The sequence below is a fragment of the Neodiprion fabricii genome, chromosome 4 (assembly GCF_021155785.1).
Source record: "Neodiprion fabricii isolate iyNeoFabr1 chromosome 4, iyNeoFabr1.1, whole genome shotgun sequence".
Classification (NCBI taxonomy): domain Eukaryota; kingdom Metazoa; phylum Arthropoda; class Insecta; order Hymenoptera; family Diprionidae; genus Neodiprion; species Neodiprion fabricii.
The window spans coordinates 4,196,157-4,215,641 of record NC_060242.1 but is presented as its reverse complement, the minus strand read 5'-3'; the positions used below and the strand labels follow the sequence as shown (position 1 = coordinate 4,215,641).

The 19,485-nt window shown below is 36.5% G+C and overlaps 3 protein-coding genes across 5 annotated transcripts in view; 2 read left to right on the top strand and 1 right to left on the bottom strand.

Moving 5' to 3' along the window:
• The first annotated feature begins 83 nt into the window (after nt 1–83).
• On the top strand, nt 84–5,341 carry LOC124179967. The gene is made up of 3 exons (XM_046564882.1): nt 84–3,420; nt 3,803–4,272; nt 4,365–5,341. The coding sequence occupies exons 1-3, from the start codon at nt 2,736–2,738 to the stop codon at nt 4,509–4,511; spliced, it is 1,302 nt and encodes a 433-aa protein (XP_046420838.1). The 5' UTR covers nt 84–2,735; the 3' UTR covers nt 4,512–5,341.
• Nucleotides 5,317–8,460, bottom strand: LOC124179965 (transmembrane protein 161B). 2 transcript variants are annotated; one of them, XM_046564880.1, is made up of 11 exons: nt 7,894–8,460; nt 7,718–7,821; nt 7,359–7,614; nt 7,193–7,272; nt 6,880–7,095; nt 6,679–6,795; nt 6,449–6,589; nt 6,197–6,371; nt 6,025–6,121; nt 5,777–5,937; nt 5,317–5,715 (listed from the first exon to the last, which is right to left on the bottom strand). In XM_046564880.1, the coding sequence occupies exons 2-11, from the start codon at nt 7,783–7,785 to the stop codon at nt 5,596–5,598; spliced, it is 1,431 nt and encodes a 476-aa protein (XP_046420836.1). In that variant the 5' UTR covers nt 7,786–7,821; nt 7,894–8,460; the 3' UTR covers nt 5,317–5,595. The 2 variants fall into 2 exon arrangements, with proteins under 2 accessions (XP_046420836.1, XP_046420835.1); XM_046564879.1 differs by having other exon boundaries at nt 7,923–8,460.
• A 169-nt stretch (nt 8,461–8,629) lies between these two features.
• Nucleotides 8,630–19,485, top strand: part of LOC124179718 (disintegrin and metalloproteinase domain-containing protein 10) — a 102,957-nt gene continuing 92,101 nt past the window's right edge. Inside the window, exon 1 of one of the 2 annotated variants that reach the window (XM_046564404.1) lies at nt 8,630–9,904. In XM_046564404.1, the coding sequence (XP_046420360.1) occupies nt 9,835–9,904 (70 nt within the window). In that variant the 5' untranslated portion in view covers nt 8,630–9,834. The remainder of the gene's footprint in view (nt 9,905–19,485) is intronic. The other variant, XM_046564405.1, reaches the window with a different exon arrangement.

Genomic DNA, 19,485 nt, shown 5'->3' with positions numbered 1-19,485 from the left:
AGAAATCAAATTCTATCAAAAAGTGTCACGCACTTCCCGATAAATACTTTAATTACATAATCTGTCATTTGTCTATGAAAGTTAAATTATCGGTTACATTAAAAATAATCCGAAAGCTCTCGATTTTCTTAACCATTTCGAATAACAGAAAGAGCAGTAATAATAATACAAGCTTGTAGTTAGATATTTAACTTAAAGAAAGGCGGACATTGAAATGATCAAAAATCAAATTAGTAAACGTGCGTTATTATGTACAAAAGAATTTCGCTATGAATGACTTGCTCGGATTTTCATCGACGATTCTTTGCAAGTCCAATCGTAGCTTCTTTCGCGCATAAAAAAAAAAAAAAAAAACAAAAAACGCGAACATTATATACTATGATTAAATTTAAGTCCAATTATATTGTATAATACTCTAATGTATTTCTATATAGGTATACTTTATTATACCCGCATATTTATTATATAAAATATTATTTAGCTTTCATTTTAACCTGCAAGTTTACTTGTGCGACTAACGATTTTGGATAGAATTATACACGGTATAATAAAATTGCAAAGAAATTTTTTAACAAATATCCGTATAGTGAGATTATTCATTCGTTTGCGGTAGAAATCGCGTGGAGTGAGAGAATTTATATGGATTATGCTGGAATAAAAAAAAAAAAAAAAACAAAAAAAGAAAACAAAACAAAACTATGAAAATGAAAACAAAAAAAACAAAAAAAAAAGTTGGTGTTTAAATTATACATTCGGTGTGGAGTAATTTTTACTGAATAAAAAAAAAAAAAAACAAAAAAAAAAGGAACGAAAAAAAAAAACAAAACCTTTTCTCCGTTTCTCGTTTGTGAATTCGGAAAACGCAGTGGCAGATACAATTTTTTTTATTTATTTCTTTGAGAACGTTATAGGATATATAAATTGCATTGTTGAAAACCCCGTTCACGTGGTGTCAAAGACTTACGTAATTATATTATAATACATACATAGTATATTTATAGCGTATTTCAAAGCCTGAGTATTTGTAATAATCAGACTTGAAGATTTTTGAGCTTACGAATATCCCCGTTCAACGTCTTCGACCTGCTATATTTAATGTTCACAGAGTTCATTTAAACGGGCGAAATTACGCGTCTAGTGATAAAGAGGAAAGACGTGCTAAATTTAAATCTTAGATCACCGTTCGAAGCACTTTCTTCCGCGATCATGTATCATTTGTCGACAAAACTGTGCCTAGATTTTTTTAGAATAGCATTTAACCGTTCGAATAAATTTTTCCGATATTTTTTGCAAATATTTCATTTTAGCTAAAATTTATTCGTTTCAGCGGTAAAGTTTTCTGAAAATGGCAGAAATGTTGATACAAAGAATAACGATAATTTTCACAGCTCTGCGATTTTTCAACCACCAAGTAAAATATTTATCGCATTACGGGAAAATATTCCGGAAAAATATCAGCAATCGAGAGAAATTTGAAGAAATTAAAACGGCACTGAATCTCCTCGATCGCTGGACTCGGAATGCATGAGAATATAAATAAATCGTTTTATAGTATGAGGTCGAATTATACAACAGTATTTATATGTATAATGATATGTATTGCGTAACCACAGAGTAATTACTAACCAATTATTCATAATAATATATCGTTCGAGTAACTTGTGCTGCCTTTTTCGAGAAAAAGAAATTAAAAAGAATATCAATGAAATAACCAAAGTGGGGGAAAACCAATTATTGGAAATTCGAGCAATGCCCGAATCACTTTGATATATATCGAGACGGTTGGATATATAATATATGCATATACATATACATATACATTATATATATATGGTATATCGCAATGGCCGTAAGCAATGTTCGTAACCATATCATTTCAGCTACATAAATATACATATATGCATATATTGTGTAAACAATAATATGTATATATGTGTGTATATATACGCAGTAAATACTTTATGACGTTTATCAAATAATTATTATACCTATACATGAGCTGTTATCGTTTTAACCCCTATTTTAAATGTTTATTGTATAATAAATTGTAATATAGTCGTTGGGCAAATAAAGCTCGTTTTATATTAAACCGTTGCTGAAGCGCGTTACATATTGCGATGAATGATATTCGAAACGAAAGTAAATGAGAAAAAAAAACCAAAAAAAAAACAAAAAAAAAAAATCAGTATGTGTATTTCTATTATTGGTTTATGAAGTTCGTTATTTCTACGAAACAATTAGTCAAGTCCTACACTGTTTGCCAGTTTACCAAGAATCTGGTTATTTTATTATTCAGGAGTAACACTCGTCTCGAGTAATTAGCTTGATTACTGCGTTATCACGGTGTGAAAATCTTCACACCCAAATGAAAACACGTTGAAAGCTATTGCCGTTAAAATTTAGTTTTCAATTTTGCATTGTAAAAGTAACACGAATCTACAGGAACCAGATTTCACGGTATAAAGTCATCGTTAAAAAATCGGACGATTTTCGCAGCCGTACTCGGAACAAATAACAGATTGCTTGGAAAAAAAATTTAATCTTCGTAATGTGTGGGGATAAAAGATTCATGTTGCATGTGTGTAACGTAGAACTTGCAGATCAGTGAAGAGGATAAGCTTTATGGCGGTGAAGAATTGCGCATAACCGTGAAGGGAAGTCGAGGAAAAATTATCCTACCAGAAGAGCCCAGTGAAAATGCTGAGCTCTGACCGGTCTGAACACTACCCTTAAAAATGACGGAGGACATAGACGTCGTCTTCAAGGAGCCAAAAACGTTCAAACAGACGCTGAAAGCGCTGAATTTTTTCTGCTGGCTTATGGGGACCGGAGCTTGTGAAATTGGTGGTTGGAAGAAGTGCTCGATACTGATAAGGGTCTTGCACTTCACGGTATGCTCGGTGATAATAGCCTACGGGATAACAGACTTCTTCTCGTTCGGGAACATCTTCAAGAGCGAGATGTACAAGATAATGTACTACATGAACAAGGCCGTCATTTACGTCACGTCCTATTACTACGTACTTCTCGGCGTGATCCATAAGAAGAGTTGGGAGAAATTCATCGAGAGGATCGATCACCTCGACAGGAAAATACGGAGGGAAACATCCTTCGACGATCGCTCCATCAAACTCAGGCTGGGACTTGCCCTTGGGTTCACCATCCTTATGGGTCCCATTTCAGCCGTGTCTCACGTCTTGTACTACAAGCTGACCGATCCCTCGCAGATATACACCTCGGATCTGCTCGTTTATTACACGGTAGCCCAGTCGCTCATCACAAACTTTTGGTTCGACATCGTCGTCTGCACGATTCACCAGAGGTTTAAGATCGTCAATAGACTCATCAAGCAGATCGGAGACTCGTACGCTGCACCGTGGATCGTCCTCAAGATCCAACGACTGAGGGAGCTGCATCATGGTTTGTGATTTTTTGTCAATTTTTTGGGTCTTTATATTTTGAATGAAATGTTTATTGTCCAGTCAAAATAGATATGGATTAAAAATATTCGGGATTTGACTGCATTTTTGTGTATAAGTGGTTTTAGATGCTCGGGATAACTCAAATCTGAAGTCATTATTCATTATTCTGCTGCATAGCTTTTAGCGTTTTGAGAAAACAGCAAAATTTTTGATTATCTCTTAACAAGATGAATAAAAAGTATCGATTTTTGGCTCAGCAACTTCCTTCCCGAGTGCGCTTTTTTCAACTGATTTCCGCTTAGATGCTTCTGAGTATTACCAGAAAACAATGAAACAGAAAAATTGAAAGCGATAATTCTGCAGATCATTAATTTCTGCAGAAATCTGCGGACTGGTCAGCATAGTGAACAAAGTTCACGGTATGCACTTGCTTTTGAGCTCGGCAAACTCGTTCATGATGGTCTTGGCTACGCTGTTCAGGATCTACATAGGGGTTGTGGAATTGAAGTTTGAGTTTATAATGATAAACAACGTGCTTTGGATCGTATACGCGACTCAGTTTGCTCTAAATTGTTTCGCGTGCACTTTGACCTGCCGCGAGGCGATATCGACTGGAATCCTGATCCACGAAGTCGGACTTAAGAACAATCAGCTAACGAACAAACGTCTGTACAACAACACCGGGGTACATAATAACAGACGGTCATTGAGCTATCAACCGGAAGCGAAAACCTACGAAGGATCCTGCGTGCAGAATGAAATCGCTCACTTTTCTTCCCAGCTGCAACAAAATTCCGTATCTTTCAGTGCCTGCCATTTTTTCGAACTCAACAACGCGCTCCTGCAAGGCGTAAGTGTGAATCCTCAAATTTTCCCTACGATTAGTGCAGACTCATCAAAATATCAACCGTCAGTGTTTACAGTTGTCTTTTCGCTTCGCAGTTCGTCGGCGTCATCACGACGTACCTCATTATCTTGATTCAGTTTTACGTACCGGACCGAAAGACGACAAACTTCGGACCCACCACCACCCCGTCTACTACAACTGAACAATTTGATATCTATAACTCAACATCTGCGGATAGCTAGATAAAAATGAATGAAATAGAATAGGAAATTGTATTTTTCACGGAGGACCTGAAAATTAATTGAGATGTTAAGCTTGAGAGAATTTATCAGAAATTGAACATTCGCGAGGAGCAATTCAAGCTTGGTTCTGGATACAGATTCCCTTACCGACATCTTATCGACACTTCCAATGTCTGGATACAGATGCCTGTACCGACATCTTACCGACAATCCCAATTTCGGTACAGGAATCCAGAACCGAGCTTGAATTGATTCTTTTACGCTTAGAAAGTAAGAGGAAAAACACCGTCATTTTGAAACCATTGCTATTTGAATCTTGGATTTCGTCGCAATCGACTTTCCGTTTTAAACCATGTCGGTTAATTGAACTTCAAGATATATTTCACGTGGATTTTAGTATAGCACGTGTTTGCAAATATTTTCTAGTCACAGACTCTATTCTTGATGGTGGTTTTTAAAATCTATCGTAGGTCAGATCGCGAACCGAATAGTCTATCATTAGGCGCAACGTGACTAGTCATCAAAAATTCACACAGTGGCTCATGTACGAATGTTTGTAGTGAAACTAATGCTCTCAAGATCGTAATACAGAAAAACGATACATAGTTTAATACACAATTGGTAGAGAGTACCATGCATGAAAATTTTTTAATTATTTTCGTTTAGTGATAGCTTTTTGGATCTTACGCCCGAACATGGTTCAAATATGGAGACAAGTATTTGAAAACTAGTTTCATAAAAACTATGAATGAAATTAAAAGTACGTTATGTTCACACGATTACAAGAATAATATTAAAAATAATATTTGCATGTGAGTTTCAATTTATTTTTTACTTTTCTCAAAACTGTCATTATAAATACTATGTTCGTTGTTTATTATACATTGTATATTTATACATCAGTGACTTATAGTAATGTGTTTTGACTTTTGTACAATGATTTTTACCGGGCGGTAAACAGTGGTATATAAATTATGATGAATAAAAACGAGTAGTTGAAATTGTCAAGTGAAATTTAATTTCACTTCGTCTTTTGGTGATCGGTCTTTGAGCGCTAATATCTAGGCCTGCCATAAATTATTGTTCAAGTGCTTCCGAAGTAGGACTGATACACCATGCCCATAGATGTACTTGCGAACCACGTAAAACAACACCACCACGTCCCAAATCCAAGCAGCCCTCTGAATACGTCAGTCGTGAAAACCTGTGAATAAAGAGGCAAGAATTGTCAAACAGTTCTCAATCGCCTCTTGCTTACGACTCACCTGTTTCAGTGAATCTAGAGCCAGATGAAACTCTTGTGCTGTTTGAACGACAGTCTTTTCGTCATCGTCGTCAAAAATTGGGGACACAATTTTCGGCGGTTGATCAGCGGGACACTCTTCGATCGGTACATCTCTGAGAAGTCCTTCCCAAGTAAAACCGCCTGGAAAAAGTTTCAATTCCAGTATCCAAGATATGTCGGTAAGCGTTTGTAGCCCGAGAAAGGTGAAATGGTAAAACTGGAGCTTACCAAGAGTTTTATACATGAGAGCAAGAAAGAGGCACATGATGATTGGAGCGACATACTGCAGAGCTACTACACACATGTAGTAAAATACCGCGGCGATCTAAAATAATTGCGGTATATTTTATTGCGAGTGTAATGTCACGACCCATAAGATTCGTGAAATATTGTAACACACCTTCTTCTGAAGATCGGTGTTTGTTATTCGGCCGGCTTCTTTTTTCTGGTCCTCCAGTCTCTGGCTGGCGAGATTCAAATACGATTGCAGGTACAATGGCATTAAGCATAATCTCAAAATTACCGCAATCACCACAGCCGCCAGTCTCATGCTCTCAAATGCTTGGACGCTCATTCTACGAACAGAAAAAACGATTGACTGAAATTGTTAAAATAAAATTTACGAACTTCCGGATTGATAACGAATACTCACAATGGGCCGTTCATACCGGCGAATATTCGAACAGTCAAGTAATCTCTGCTCACAGGTTTGATCCACAGTATTACCAAAATAAAGGGGGAAGCAAAACTGATGTTTAAAAGCAACTGCAATAATCTTCTCTCTCTGCAATACCTGCAACGACAAAAATACCGGCGTGTATGATGCACAAAAATTTATCAAAAGCAATTTCAGAGTTTCTTCTAGAAGGGATATTGACGTACCTGAGTGAGTCCCAGTGCATTCTGGACATTCTTAACCCTGGAAAGGTAAACAATGATCCAAGGAGTCCGCACCAAAGAGCTAAAAAAAATTTTAATACTATCTTGGAGGCTGGACCTCTGAAAAGAAATTCAATATTCGATGTGAGCGTTTGTTTAGTTATGCTTCACCGATATCAGGGGTAACAATAGTTGTTAACTCACGTCGACGAGAGACCTTGGTTATCCAAAAAAGCAGACGCACTTTGATTGAAGCTAACATAGGCTTTTTCGAGGTCAATTTCAAGAGTATTTTCATCAACGATCAGAACCATCATGGCGATAAGGAGGTAGGCGAATCCCGTAACTATACAAGTGGACCTTTCCCCGACGCTCTCTTCACCTTTAAAGTACTGCACCCAAAGGGAGAGTAGAGTTTTGCTAATTGTGGTGAATAGGAAATTTGTCAGAAGGCATACTTTAAGCATTTCTGTAAATATTGCTCATTATATTTCGGTGCCACTGAATAAAAGGATACAGTGAGAATCCGATAACCAAAGCACACCATAGCATGCTAAGATTGAACTCTTCTTTCATTGGATAGTAGTACGTGTAAACCTGATGACAAAAATTTGATGAATGAATCAATTATGTGATTATAATTATCAATTCTCAAGGCGTCTCAGTGCAGAGCATAAATTTACCTCGGTCAGAATATAAACCAAGCTCGCGTACAGTGAGAAGTCTAGCAGCCACTGAAATTCAGTATAAAATTTCAGATGTATAACATCTAGAGCCGAAACCTTGGCGCTTTCCAGGCTGATTTCCAAGTTCCTAGGAACGTGAAACACGTCAGGCGTCTTTCCATTCTCAGCATGTTTACCCTTTTTTGGTTTTTCCTTCGGCACTCCAGCAAGTATCCTGAGCTCCTGATCGGTAGGATAGAGGTATCGTATCAGACTGAAAGATTTCGCTGAGGTAAGTGATCGAACAGATGTGATTCAACGATTGAATTCTAAGTAACGACCGGCGGTTGAATCGGCAATGAAAAATCAATGCGTACCCAGTGGAGCAGAGGATCCATCGAGCAAACGAGTAATGAGGTCCAAGTTTTTGTATCACGCTGACCATAACGAGAGTAATGACCAGTTGCGCGCCAAGAAGAGCCTAATGGAAAAGGTAATAATTTATGAAAAATGTAAACATCAAAATTTTACGTGTAGCCTGATCTTGCCTAACCTAGATAAATTTTCTCCTAAGCTACTTGCCATGTCGGAGGGAAGGGAGACAAAGATACGGACGACTTCTAATTCGTTTCTACCAAGAATACATCTAGGTCGCCCGAGTTAACGAAGCCAATTAACGCTTATTAAAAATAATTAACGCCTAAGACGTTCGGCCGCGCTGAACGGTGAACCCGGCTGTTCGTAGCTCCGGGTTATTCTGCACGCGACTAAGTGTTGTTACCGTCAGCGGCCGCGGTGCACGCCTCTCACTCTCGCCTCGTCTCTGAAGCGAGCTTCAAAATACTCCGGACCCTGCCCCTCGAATTAAAAATAGCAACACATCGCTCAACTTCACACAAATTGTCTCCGTTTGAGATAACTGCGGCTACTGCGGCGAACCGAAAAGTATTTTTGTACATAAACGTACTGTGAAACAAAAATTGGGTTCGGGTTAAAAGACGCTCTAGCATTTGTACGGCAGTTTAAAAAACATCCAGAAAGCGAAGAATCGTAAAATATGAAACATAGAGAATCTACTTCGTTTCGATTCGACGGAATACACGAGGGATTTAAAAAATGATCGAAGATATCTTCGTTTGTTTTCGCTCTCGATTGCCGATTGTTCCGGAAACGGAACACCCCCTGACGGGAGTCCGCGGTACTAGATCGGTACCTTAGGACGTCTCTACGGTTTCTTTCGACAGTCGGTACTCGAGAGGGCGAGGTGTGACGACTGGATCGTGAGTTGTTGGAGATTCATCCGATCGTGGTCTTGCGTCACACAACAATCGAGGCTGTTCAAAATATTTGAAACGAAAGCTTCGTGAATGTACGCGGAGTGTGTGAAAGCGTTGCAATCAAACGTAGTTATTGAGAACGATGAAAAGCTGTAGTGATGTGAATTTACTACGTTTGTCCCATCGGTCGGTAATCGAAACTGCAAGGTATGACGGGAAATGAACGACTGTCAGTTGTTTTAACAATAATCTGCTATCTCTTTTGTGCTGCCGAGTTCGCGAATAGCGTTGCCTGTGTCCTAGGGAGTTTTTAGCGTTACAGGCTAACTTTGGAACGCGCCCTAGTCTGATCGTGTTTTCTGCGTCCTACGAATATGAGTGGTCAAAAAATTGTACTCAAAGCACATACTACTGAAGACAGCCCTCCAACCCATCGACATCGCGAAAAATGCAGCCCAAGTAATGTAAGATAAAAATATATTAGGGTTATTCTGTCTCTTTCACTCTGTATTTGATCGACTGATTGTGAGAGGAGATTTGTCGGCGAATCAGATGTAGAGCGTACATCAACATATACTTCCCTCTCTCACTCCTCTGCTACAATTTCTGTAAACGCAAAGCTACCTCTAGTACGATATGCTGTAAAGAGATTGCCCGAAAGTCCTCGAAGTCTCTTCTCCGAGAGTGTGAAAAGGTGCGATTCTGGTATAGCTACCAGATTCGAACGTCGTATGAAAACGCGGTTTGTTCACCGGCTCAGCTCTATGACGTCACGACAATACATATTCGGCCATTTTGATTAAAGATGGCGTCGACGCTTGCGCGCAGATCGTTGAACGCGAGGACAAAGGTTGCCGTCAGTATCAGAATCGACGGCTAGCGATGTGTTGAGTATACGTAGGTGGGTTCGTTGGTTGGGTCGGTCGGTCGGTCAGCTGTAAACCGTGCAGTAATTAAAGCTGGTGATCATGGCTTAGGCGTGCGGTGATGGGTGGAAAATAATTCCGTGGTGAAAACGGTGGTGGTTGTACAAGTTTTCAGTGAACAAACGGGAATATCGCAAGTTACTCGACGACAGCGACAGCGACAACAACAACACGACGAGTAGGCGCTGAAAGAAGGATAAGGCGGAGGGTTCGCGAGTTAATAAATGAAAAACGAGTGAAAGTGGTGGACGATAACGCGTGAATTCGTTCTCTGTGATAATAACACGAGCGATGGTTACGATGTTCAGTGAGTGCGGATACGTCCTCTTCCTGCTGCTACTCGTCCCCTACATCGAAAGCGGTGAGTACCAACCAACCTACCTTTACCTTTTTTACCCGCCTCTCTTTCGACTGACCGTGTGAATCACCGCTTATAGCGGTCAAACTTTACGCCCAGGCGAAAGGCTGCTGCTCATTGTCAGCCAGCGCCGCGTCCGACGATCCCGTGACAGGTATCCGTCATCCGAATCGCAGTTTTCCATTTTCCGTCATTTTCCCTGACAATGAGAGATAAAAGTCTCCTCCCTCTTTTGTTTACCTCCCCCCCTCCTGCCCCTCCTCCACCCGGGCACCCCATGTTGTCCGTTTTTTTGGTCCTTTTAGCCTTTACGTCAGACTGAATTCTCGGCGACGTTGTAGCCAAGTTCGTTAACTCTCGATTTGTCCGTCCAGTCATCGTCGCGACATTAATACGAACCTTGATTGCGATGTATGAAAGTAATGGGGAATTCTTGGTATTCTTATACTTTCAAGCTTCCCCGAATCTCGGTTATGATTCGTCAGTCAGGATGTTCGAAACAAATTATTAACAAGATGATGAAGTCGGAAACTGCAGCGACGATGTTATTATTTATTAGACTGTATATAAAAAGCAAAAAAAGACTTTTTTTTTTTTTTTAACCTTGGAACTTTATGACTCGTCATCGCATTCGTATAGTGATGAGACGAGAAAGTATTTTTTGTAGAGAATTGAACGCTCTGCAAAAAAGTTTTCTTATCATGTTACGATAAGTGTACTCTTTGAAAAGTTATTTAAGGATTTATGTATACATATGCGTATACCTATATCGATAAACGTTTAAGATCTACGAGATTGTTGATATTTTATTAACGTTAACGCAACGGAGCATTGAGTAAAAAAATCACAAATTTGCATCATCTTCATAATGACTCTGTACGTGTCAAGTGTTCAAAATGTAAAATGATATCCATTATCTTACGTTTGCTTAAGCTCGCCTGAAATAAACGATTTTTTCTAAAAATCCGTCATTACACGAACACTGCCGACTCCGACATCTTGAAAATCCTCTTCTCGAAACTCTAGAAAGATCTACAAAAAATCCCGCCTTATTCTTTACGAGGGCAAGGGGGGGGGGGGGGGGGGGGATGTAAAAAAGGAAACCGACACTCTCTTCGAGATTTAAAAATGGACCCCCCCAGCTGCTGCTCTTCGCTTTGTTTTGCTCGCCACTTTTACCCCTCTCCCTTAAGTTTTCGGGCCAACCGTGTTGCCGCTACTTATATGTTAGACCTAGGAATTTAAACTCCGTTTGAACAACGGGTGTATGTATATTGTATACGTATTATGTAGATGCGTAGAAGCCGAATCGCATATGCATCATTTTACCGTGTTCGCTGCTGCTGCTGCTGCTGCTGATGCTTGCTTTTTATATACATTCTTGGATACTGTATCCATTTTATCATTCCACCTCTTACCACTTTTTTTTTTTTTTTTTTTTTCATTCTTCTCATGAATTTCAACGAATATGGAGTATAGGCAGGGTGCGTTTGTAATATCGTGTATCTTATTCTCCTCAACGCGCTGTATTTATCTATACGATCTAGAAACGAACATATTACGTCTATCCACCGTGAATCTTGTACTATAAATTACAACGCGTTGTTACGTACTTATTCGTGTACAGTTATGATGTACGCTCGTAGCAGCTGTAGAGAAAATATGGGCAAACTTTTTCACCTCATTAATTCTTCTGATGAAATATCAAAGAACATTCCGAAATCAAACAACCGAACATAGGTGAAATAATAATAACACAAGTACGTGCGTACGTACGCGTGCGTACCGTAGAAATGAATTTAAGTATAAATTAAACGTAAAGTGATTATCGATTTTACAATTTGGATCAGTATATATACACGTATAATATTGCGTAAGGGCAACGGGTCGAGAAAAGTTTGACATAAAAATTTTACGTAGATATAACTTTATGGGCAATTTAAAACGATTTTGATTGTAGAGAAAAGAAAGAAGCATAAAAGATGAAATTTTATCGACAACGAAACGACGGCTGCATAATTTTTCTATAAATGAATTTAACGATCATGTGAAAGAGGGATTTTATTTATCATTTATATCCGAGATTCGTTTATTTTATTTCATAATTCTTGTTTCCCGATCTAATTTTCTCTTCCGTGGACGTATTAACAACTCTCTTTTGAGAGTAATTTTTATTTATTTTATTTTTTTGGCTTCCCCGTGACGCTGTGCAGAGGCACTACGAAGAGGCTTTGAATGCGTTTAACCCGACCCTAAAACTCTCGAGAATGTATTTACACAAGCGCATGAGTTACTGAGTGAGCGAGCGAGTGAGGAGGGGAAAAGAGACGCGGGGAGGCATTAATTAACGCTACCCAAGACCGGATGATCCCCAGGATTACCATTTGAAGGGCGCAACGCTTAAAAACATAGGCAGCGTATATTGGGGAGAGGAAAACGTGGTGGTTAGAATGTTGTGTGGAATTTTATTCGCTTTCCCCAGAGACGGAGAGAGAGAGAGAGATGACAGAACGAACGAACGATAATCGAAGCGAGGAAAATATTGTAACGATCTCGGACGTTACGGAATAAAATAACACCGAATTTGTTGAGCGTAAAGAAATGATGTTGAACAGGCAAAAATGAATTAAACTGTAAAAAATGCTTTTTTTTTATTATTCACGACAAGTGTTTCTAGACAGAAGTTAGAAACCGGTCGTACTCTTCTTTCAACCCCTGACACGCAATGAGGGTGAAATTTCCCCCAAACAAAAATTTTGTACACTTGGAGTAGACTGTAAGGATTGAACCTCTTTAACGTTCGTTTTTATTTGTTTAGTTCAACTTAATCACTCTCGTGATAAAATCATTTTATGCGGAATTGTTTGAACTTTAATTAAAAAAGAAATAAAGCAAGGAAGATATTTCGCTAGCTTTATTGGAAGCTGAAAAATTCGAAATTAATAATTATCGTTGGGTATTTTTTACATTCGTTGCCACGAGAGGTGTACGGTATGGATGTTTGAGCTTTGATGCGTGTTTTATCTGTGACGACTACCTACCGGTGAAACAAATTGATTGACAAAAATCGTGAAAATTGAAGGAATAATTCCTATACACGTGGGTGTTTTATATAAATTACGAGTTTATGAGGCCGCTGATTACGAATCTGATATCATATGAAAATTTCAAATTCCATCCAATCCGGTTAAAAAAAACCTTGTCCAGGGAGTTTTCGGATCGCTGATTACGAATCTGAAATCAGATTTTGAAAATTGAGTACGTCGAATTTAATCAGCGACGCCGAAAATCCCTGCATAGAGTATTTTGACAATATTCGATAAAATTTGAAATTGCCGTCCACCGTATTCGCTCCACAATTTTGAATTTTTCAATTCTAATTTCAGATTCGTAATCAGCGACCCCATAAACCATAAACTATTACTTTTATATGAAAGTTTAGTCCTTTCGTTTACTCCCTTTTTCCTTTGTCTTCCGTCTTCTTCTTTACGTCCTTCGCTTCTCTTGACGAAAAAGCAAAGAGAAGTAGTTAAAATTTTTTTAATAATTTTTTTTTTTTTTCTTATCGTCGTGGTTCTTTTCCTGCCTAGTTCTTATCTGCCTGTCTAAATTTGATCCGTCAACGAAGGCAGTATGTTTTACTTTTGTAATCGCCTATCAGCACGTTTCACACGGTACATTATAGAATATATAGATCTACGTAACGCCGAGCTTGTAGATTAAAATCCGGAAAGGAGAATGAGAATGAAATGGAGAGAAGCGGAGGAATGGCCTTGAAAATTTTATTCCACCAACGACGGGAACGCGTGCTTGTATAACCTCGAATTGTTACACCCAACAACGACAATGACATACCGACGAATGCCCTATACGTGCAACACACGATTCGTCGTCGTACATTTTAAACACACGCGCGCTGCGCTGCTTCGTTTCGATTACATGTACAGTGTATTATCAAATCGTAAATCTCTACGTATTAAATCCTACCATATTGGCACAACGGATCAAAACTGCAGCCTCAACATGTGGGTGCAATGTGTATAAAAAAAAAAAATATATGAAAAAAAAGAAGCTATAATTTTCGTAGCGATATATTTTTTTTTTTTTTTTTGTATTCTAAAATATTGTGTAAAAAATTGAAAAATTGTTATTCCATGGTGTACGAGGGCTTGAAACGTTCGTAATTTTACAAATATTAATTCAAGAATTGATTTTTCCGAATAAAAAATGGCCTGTTTTCAGGAGGCTGAAAAAAGATTAACTGATTTTACGATACCGCATATTTTTTTTCTTGAAACTACGTTCAAAAACAGTACCTTCCTGTCCTTGATGCTTTTTTGAATTATACATTTCTTCTATTAGAAACCCAGCCTTGAGTATGAAATTTTTCAAATCGACCGATAGTGATTCTGTCCAAACAAAGACGGCAGTCGAAAAATCCTTTTAGGAGTATCTTTCCAAACTCCAAACCTTTTAGACAAAAAATATTCGACTCAAAGTTCCGATCCCATCGGTTTGGCTTGGTCGTTTTTATTTTCTATTTTTTTTTTTTTTTTTTTTTTTTATTTAATTTTTTTTTATTTTGTGAAATGCTCTGTATGCATCATGTACTGCGATATGTTTCGCAAATTTATTTCAATGACGATGAATTTTAACGCGGTAAGATGAGATAAATTTGAAAAAACTAAATACATAAACAAATAAAATTGACAAAGAAAGAGGCATAAATTTATTTGCTCTATTTTATTTCCCGTTCGACGATATAGAAAAACGTGTATTATATACTTGTTGGTTTTCACAATTTTTTAAATTCCTTCTTTCTTTTTCTGTACTGTGAACCCACTTATAATCGCGATGCATAATAATTGTAGAAAGAAAAAACGAAAGAAAATTGACAATAATATTATTAAATTTTCGTTATTGTATATATGTATGATTTGATAGTTTCGACGGATCAATATTGATCGAAAACTCTAAAATTTTTGTTATTCTAATATTTGATACTTGAATGAATAAATAAATAAATAAATAAATAAATAAATAAATAAATAAATAAATAAATATAAATAAAAGATAGCTTCTATGATTAAATAACGTTTTTTATTTCCTTCACATCAGAACTCAGTGCGAGTAAAAATTGTTGAATTTTCTTTTGATGAAACTTCAATCTCGATCGCTTAAAATTTGACGTGAATATTAAACGATGTTTCTTATTCTATATTTATAGATTAATTATTTTCACAGGTTGGACGTATAATTGTTACACATTTTTTAATTTTTTTTTTTATTTATATAACGTACTCCTGCGAACATGTATCGCGAAGCACGCGACTGACGGCAGAGGCAATTTATTTATAAGGTCGGAGATTAAAGTCACGATGTTATCGTTGAGAAAAATCGTTATTTCGCTACTTCAGAATCGTTTGAAATTCATGAAATTATATAATACGAAAAAGTGTGTCAAGATTTTCTACAAGTTTAACATCCACAGAGTAACTCGCAATTTCCAAAATAATGTTGTATTTGACACGTTCATTTTACATTTTATATTATAAAGTAATGCCAGTTTGACATATTATTATTGTTATTATTATTATTATACGCTCATGAAATCAATTTTTGTTCGCGAAACATGATCGTTATTATCACTGTATCAAATTACGATGTATATACAGGGTGTCCCAATTTAAAAGACGTATATCTTTCAACTGAACCATTAGATCGGCTCCAAACTCGTGCGTCTTTTAAATTGGGACACCCTGTATAATATGTATCCCTTGTATTATATATATGCATGTGATATTTTTATCCCCACACTGTAATGAATCAATTATCAGGTTTCGTATGTATATATATATGATCAATAAATTTTGAACCCGTATTAAATTCGTGATTTATAAAATCGTGCGTCCTGTCGCTACAATTTATTTCTACCGTATGCAGCAACGTATTAAATTTAAGAACTGTCACACATTACCTACACGTGGTGTAGATATGTGTGCCTAATTATCTACGTACAGGAAGAGAGGACACTAGGCATCTCATCGTATCGCAAGCAGTTTAGATAAAGACTCGAATACTGGTAATATATCGGACTGTCGAGAAGCTTAAATGTTTGTAATAAAGAAGAAGAACGTTATCGGTGCTGTTGAATTCTTCGAAACCGAGTAATTAGTATTTTATTGTAGCGTGTATGATCTAATCGTTACGATGTCAAAAGCGACACCAACGAAACTCTCCTCGTCATCCTTTTTCAATCGACGTTTTGTTAAACACACGATTACCGAACGCTGGGGACGAAATAAAAATAAAGAATGAAAATAACGTCGTCGATAAATTTGATTTTACGAAATTATTTTGTATACCTAAACAATTTGATTTAATTTTACGGTTCGCCGAGTATCAGATGCAGTTTGCAAAAGTAACGAAATAAATTTTTTTTTTATTTTTGCCTCTATCGTCGCATCGTTTTCAAATATTGTAATACCGTTGACTCGACGAACTTCGTTGAAATGAAAAGCGAGAGAGAGAGAGACAGAGAGAGAGATTTTTATTTTTCCTTCCATTTCGTGCGTCATTTTTTAGATCAGAAGCGTATAAAGTCGATCTGTTTGATAGACATTTACCTTGAAATTAATTATTCTGTAGGTTCTGCAGTGTATAATAATGATGATAAAAAAATTGAAGAGAGTTTCTTAAACCATTTATTCAAATGAAAAATTTTTATACGAGATACGCTTATATTTGTATATATATATAAACGATGCAGAGAATCTTTTCGCGTGAGAAATTAAAGGCAGGGGGAAAAAAAAAACAAAAAATTTCTCTTCTCGCTTCTGCGCCAGATTTCAGCAGAGAGGAAAAGAAGAGGGAGGAAGTAATTTGGAAGGGGGGAGAATATCCTCAAATCTCTCCGAGTATAAGGAGGCGTATCGCGATTCTTCCTCCCTCTCTCTCTTTCTTTCTTTCTTTCTTTCTCTCTCTCTCCCCTTTCTCTCCACCTGCCGCTTATACCTTATAGTCCTCATAGTCCTTACAGTCCTTATACCTTGTATTACCAACCCGCCTAATCAGTATTCACGTGCACGTTTCTAACCCTTCTCTAAGGGCCGAGATTTGAGAACCTTAGTCACCGTCAGGGCAAATGTACGTACGTAATTACCCTACTCTTTGGTTATTGTAATACATGTGCACGAAATAACGCGGAAAACCACGTATTACCATTTTGAAGTTAAGTATAACGAAACGTTTGTATTGGAACGATTCGCGTTTAAGAAAAAAATTACGACGAAGAGCTGGCAACTTTGTACTGTAAATAAATCGCTACTTTGTAGCTGGGTAAAAATTTAATTGGGTCCGAGATTTATTGTTACAAACTATTGTAAAAAATAAAAAAAAAATAAATTCACCTCAATTTTGAAAAGGCAACTCCTTGAAGGTCATTTTTAATTTGACCGATAATATTGTTGATGTTTTTGCCTTCAGGTTTCGTTACGTTAACGTTAATATAACACTTCGGCCTGATAATAATAACCATTGTCTCAGGACTTCAACGATTGTCTGAAATTTAGTAAATCGTAATAAAACGAGATATGTTCATTTTTTTTTGACATCGTAGTTCCTTCGGTGTCGTTATAAAATTTTGAAAATAGGTAATTTTTTATGTATGTACGTTACGAACTTCAACATCGACATGAATCGTGGCATAACTTTACACGTTGTATAATAATAACAATAATATATTTCGATGTAAATCTCAAACTTTTTATCCCATTTTCAAACTACGATGAAAATATTTGAGCTCGGAATTTTGTAGAAAAAAAAAAATTCGCCATTTCAAAAAATGTCTCTTCACGTTTTCGCTCAGTTATATGATTCTTGAGGTCGTGCATTCGCTGAAAAAGGAATGAACATTTGAAAAATTTGAAGTCGTATTTCGGACCAAGATGAAAAAACAAAAAACAAAAAAAAAAAAAAAAGAACTCATTGTACGTCAAAGTCCGGTGATTTGACTCGGAATGCCCCGTATGTTGTATATAATAACGCGATGTTAAGCAGCGAGATGTATATTATATGTGTAAACGATAATTTTCACTTACAAGAGAGTATTGATTAATTATTTACTGAATCGGCCGCACAAGAGTTTGTAAAAAAAAAAAATAAAAAAATAAAAAAAAAACAATCAATAAATTGATAACAGTAGTGAAAATTAAATATTAGCGATTAACGGAGAATTGCATGTATAACGTTGAAACGTATGTATTATTTAATTCGATCTGTATATAGTAACGTTGTTTGACAGTTGAGAAAAATTCGTTGTCTTTTTTATCCTGTCTATGTCGGTTGATTATGGCCGTGATCGTTTCATGAAAAAAAAAAAAAAAAAAAAAAACGTGCGCATCGGAACGTCGATGACGAATAGTTCTTGTAACGCGCTTTGTATATCAGCGATTAGAAGAAGGAATTCGATATTGAACAAACGGAAGACGATGATGATGACATCGTCAAGTAAAGACTGTGAGAGTGGTTTGTAAGTTAAATTTCCGGAAAGAACAAATGCGTTTTAATATAATCTGTTTTCCTTCTTTCCTTCTTTTATCTCCAATTATCATTTTCATCTCTCTCTCTCTCTCTCTCTCTCTCTCTCTCTCTCTCTCTCTCTCTCTCTCATCTCTACACTTGTATTTATTTATTTTTTTATTTTATATAGTTTACTTTTATATTTTGACTTTGTATTTCTGAATTTTTTTCAGCTGTTTTTTACATTTATACATTTACTTTTAAGTTTTACACTTTTATTCTTGCATTCATGCGTTTGAGTCAAATACTTGTAGTTATCTTTTACAGTTCTGCGTTTTATTGACACATTCTTAAATATTACTGGCTGGTTTTATACATGTAAGACCAATCGTAACTGTTTTTCATTATATATATATTAAATAGCTAAGACAGCTAATAAACATCAATCAATCAATCAATTGTAAAAAAGTAAATTTCTCTCTTACGTAAGGTTTAGTTTTTAATTTAATAAATTTTTTCCCGGCATTTATTTATATTTTCTATCGTATTTTATTATTAATTTAATTATCTTGTATATTCTAAAAACAAAAGAGTTGCTTTTTAATTACATTTCTTTTCGTTCGGATTTTATTAATATTTTCTTATCTGCTTGCTTATTAACTTGTTTATCCCGTCGATTTTCTAAAAACAAAACGAAAAAAAAAAAAGAAAAAACCTTTGTCTTCTCACTTCTTTCTTTGCACTATTTCGTTTTGCAAGCATCGTATGTCTTCTAATATTCTGTCTTTGATTCTCAGAGAGGTTTACTCCAGAACTTAATTTTATTACTCTCTACTCCACTCTTTATGCGGAAGGTTAATAATTTTACCGAATTTTTCCATTTCATTTCGCTTCACGCCTTGTCACATTTTTCGATATAAAACATGACGTGCACAGTATATCACTTTTTTCACTTTTTTCTCTCCCTTTCAGTCTCTCTCGCTCTCTTTTTCTCCACTTCGCTCTCTTTATTGTCGAAAGCCTGACGAAATAAAATTATATTCCGTAGCAACGTATCCTCCCCC

What these genes read in the sequence shown, in the direction of transcription:
- LOC124179967 (XM_046564882.1), top strand. Translation starts at nt 2,736, where the DNA reads ATGACGGAGGACATAGACGTCGTCTTCAAGGAGCCAAAAACGTTCAAA. An exon ending in ACTGAGGGAGCTGCATCATG is followed by an intron (nt 3,421 to 3,802) that starts GTTTGTGATTTT and finishes TAATTTCTGCAG; the next exon opens with AAATCTGCGGACTGGTCAGC. An exon ending in ACAACGCGCTCCTGCAAGGC is followed by an intron (nt 4,273 to 4,364) that starts GTAAGTGTGAAT and finishes TTCGCTTCGCAG; the next exon opens with TTCGTCGGCGTCATCACGAC.
- LOC124179965 (XM_046564879.1), bottom strand. An exon ending in TGGATCCTCTGCTCCACTGG is followed by an intron (nt 7,615 to 7,717) that starts GTACGCATTGAT and finishes GAAATCTTTCAG; the next exon opens with TCTGATACGATACCTCTATC. An exon ending in TTGGTTATCGGATTCTCACT is followed by an intron (nt 7,096 to 7,192) that starts GTATCCTTTTAT and finishes CACCACAATTAG; the next exon opens with CAAAACTCTACTCTCCCTTT.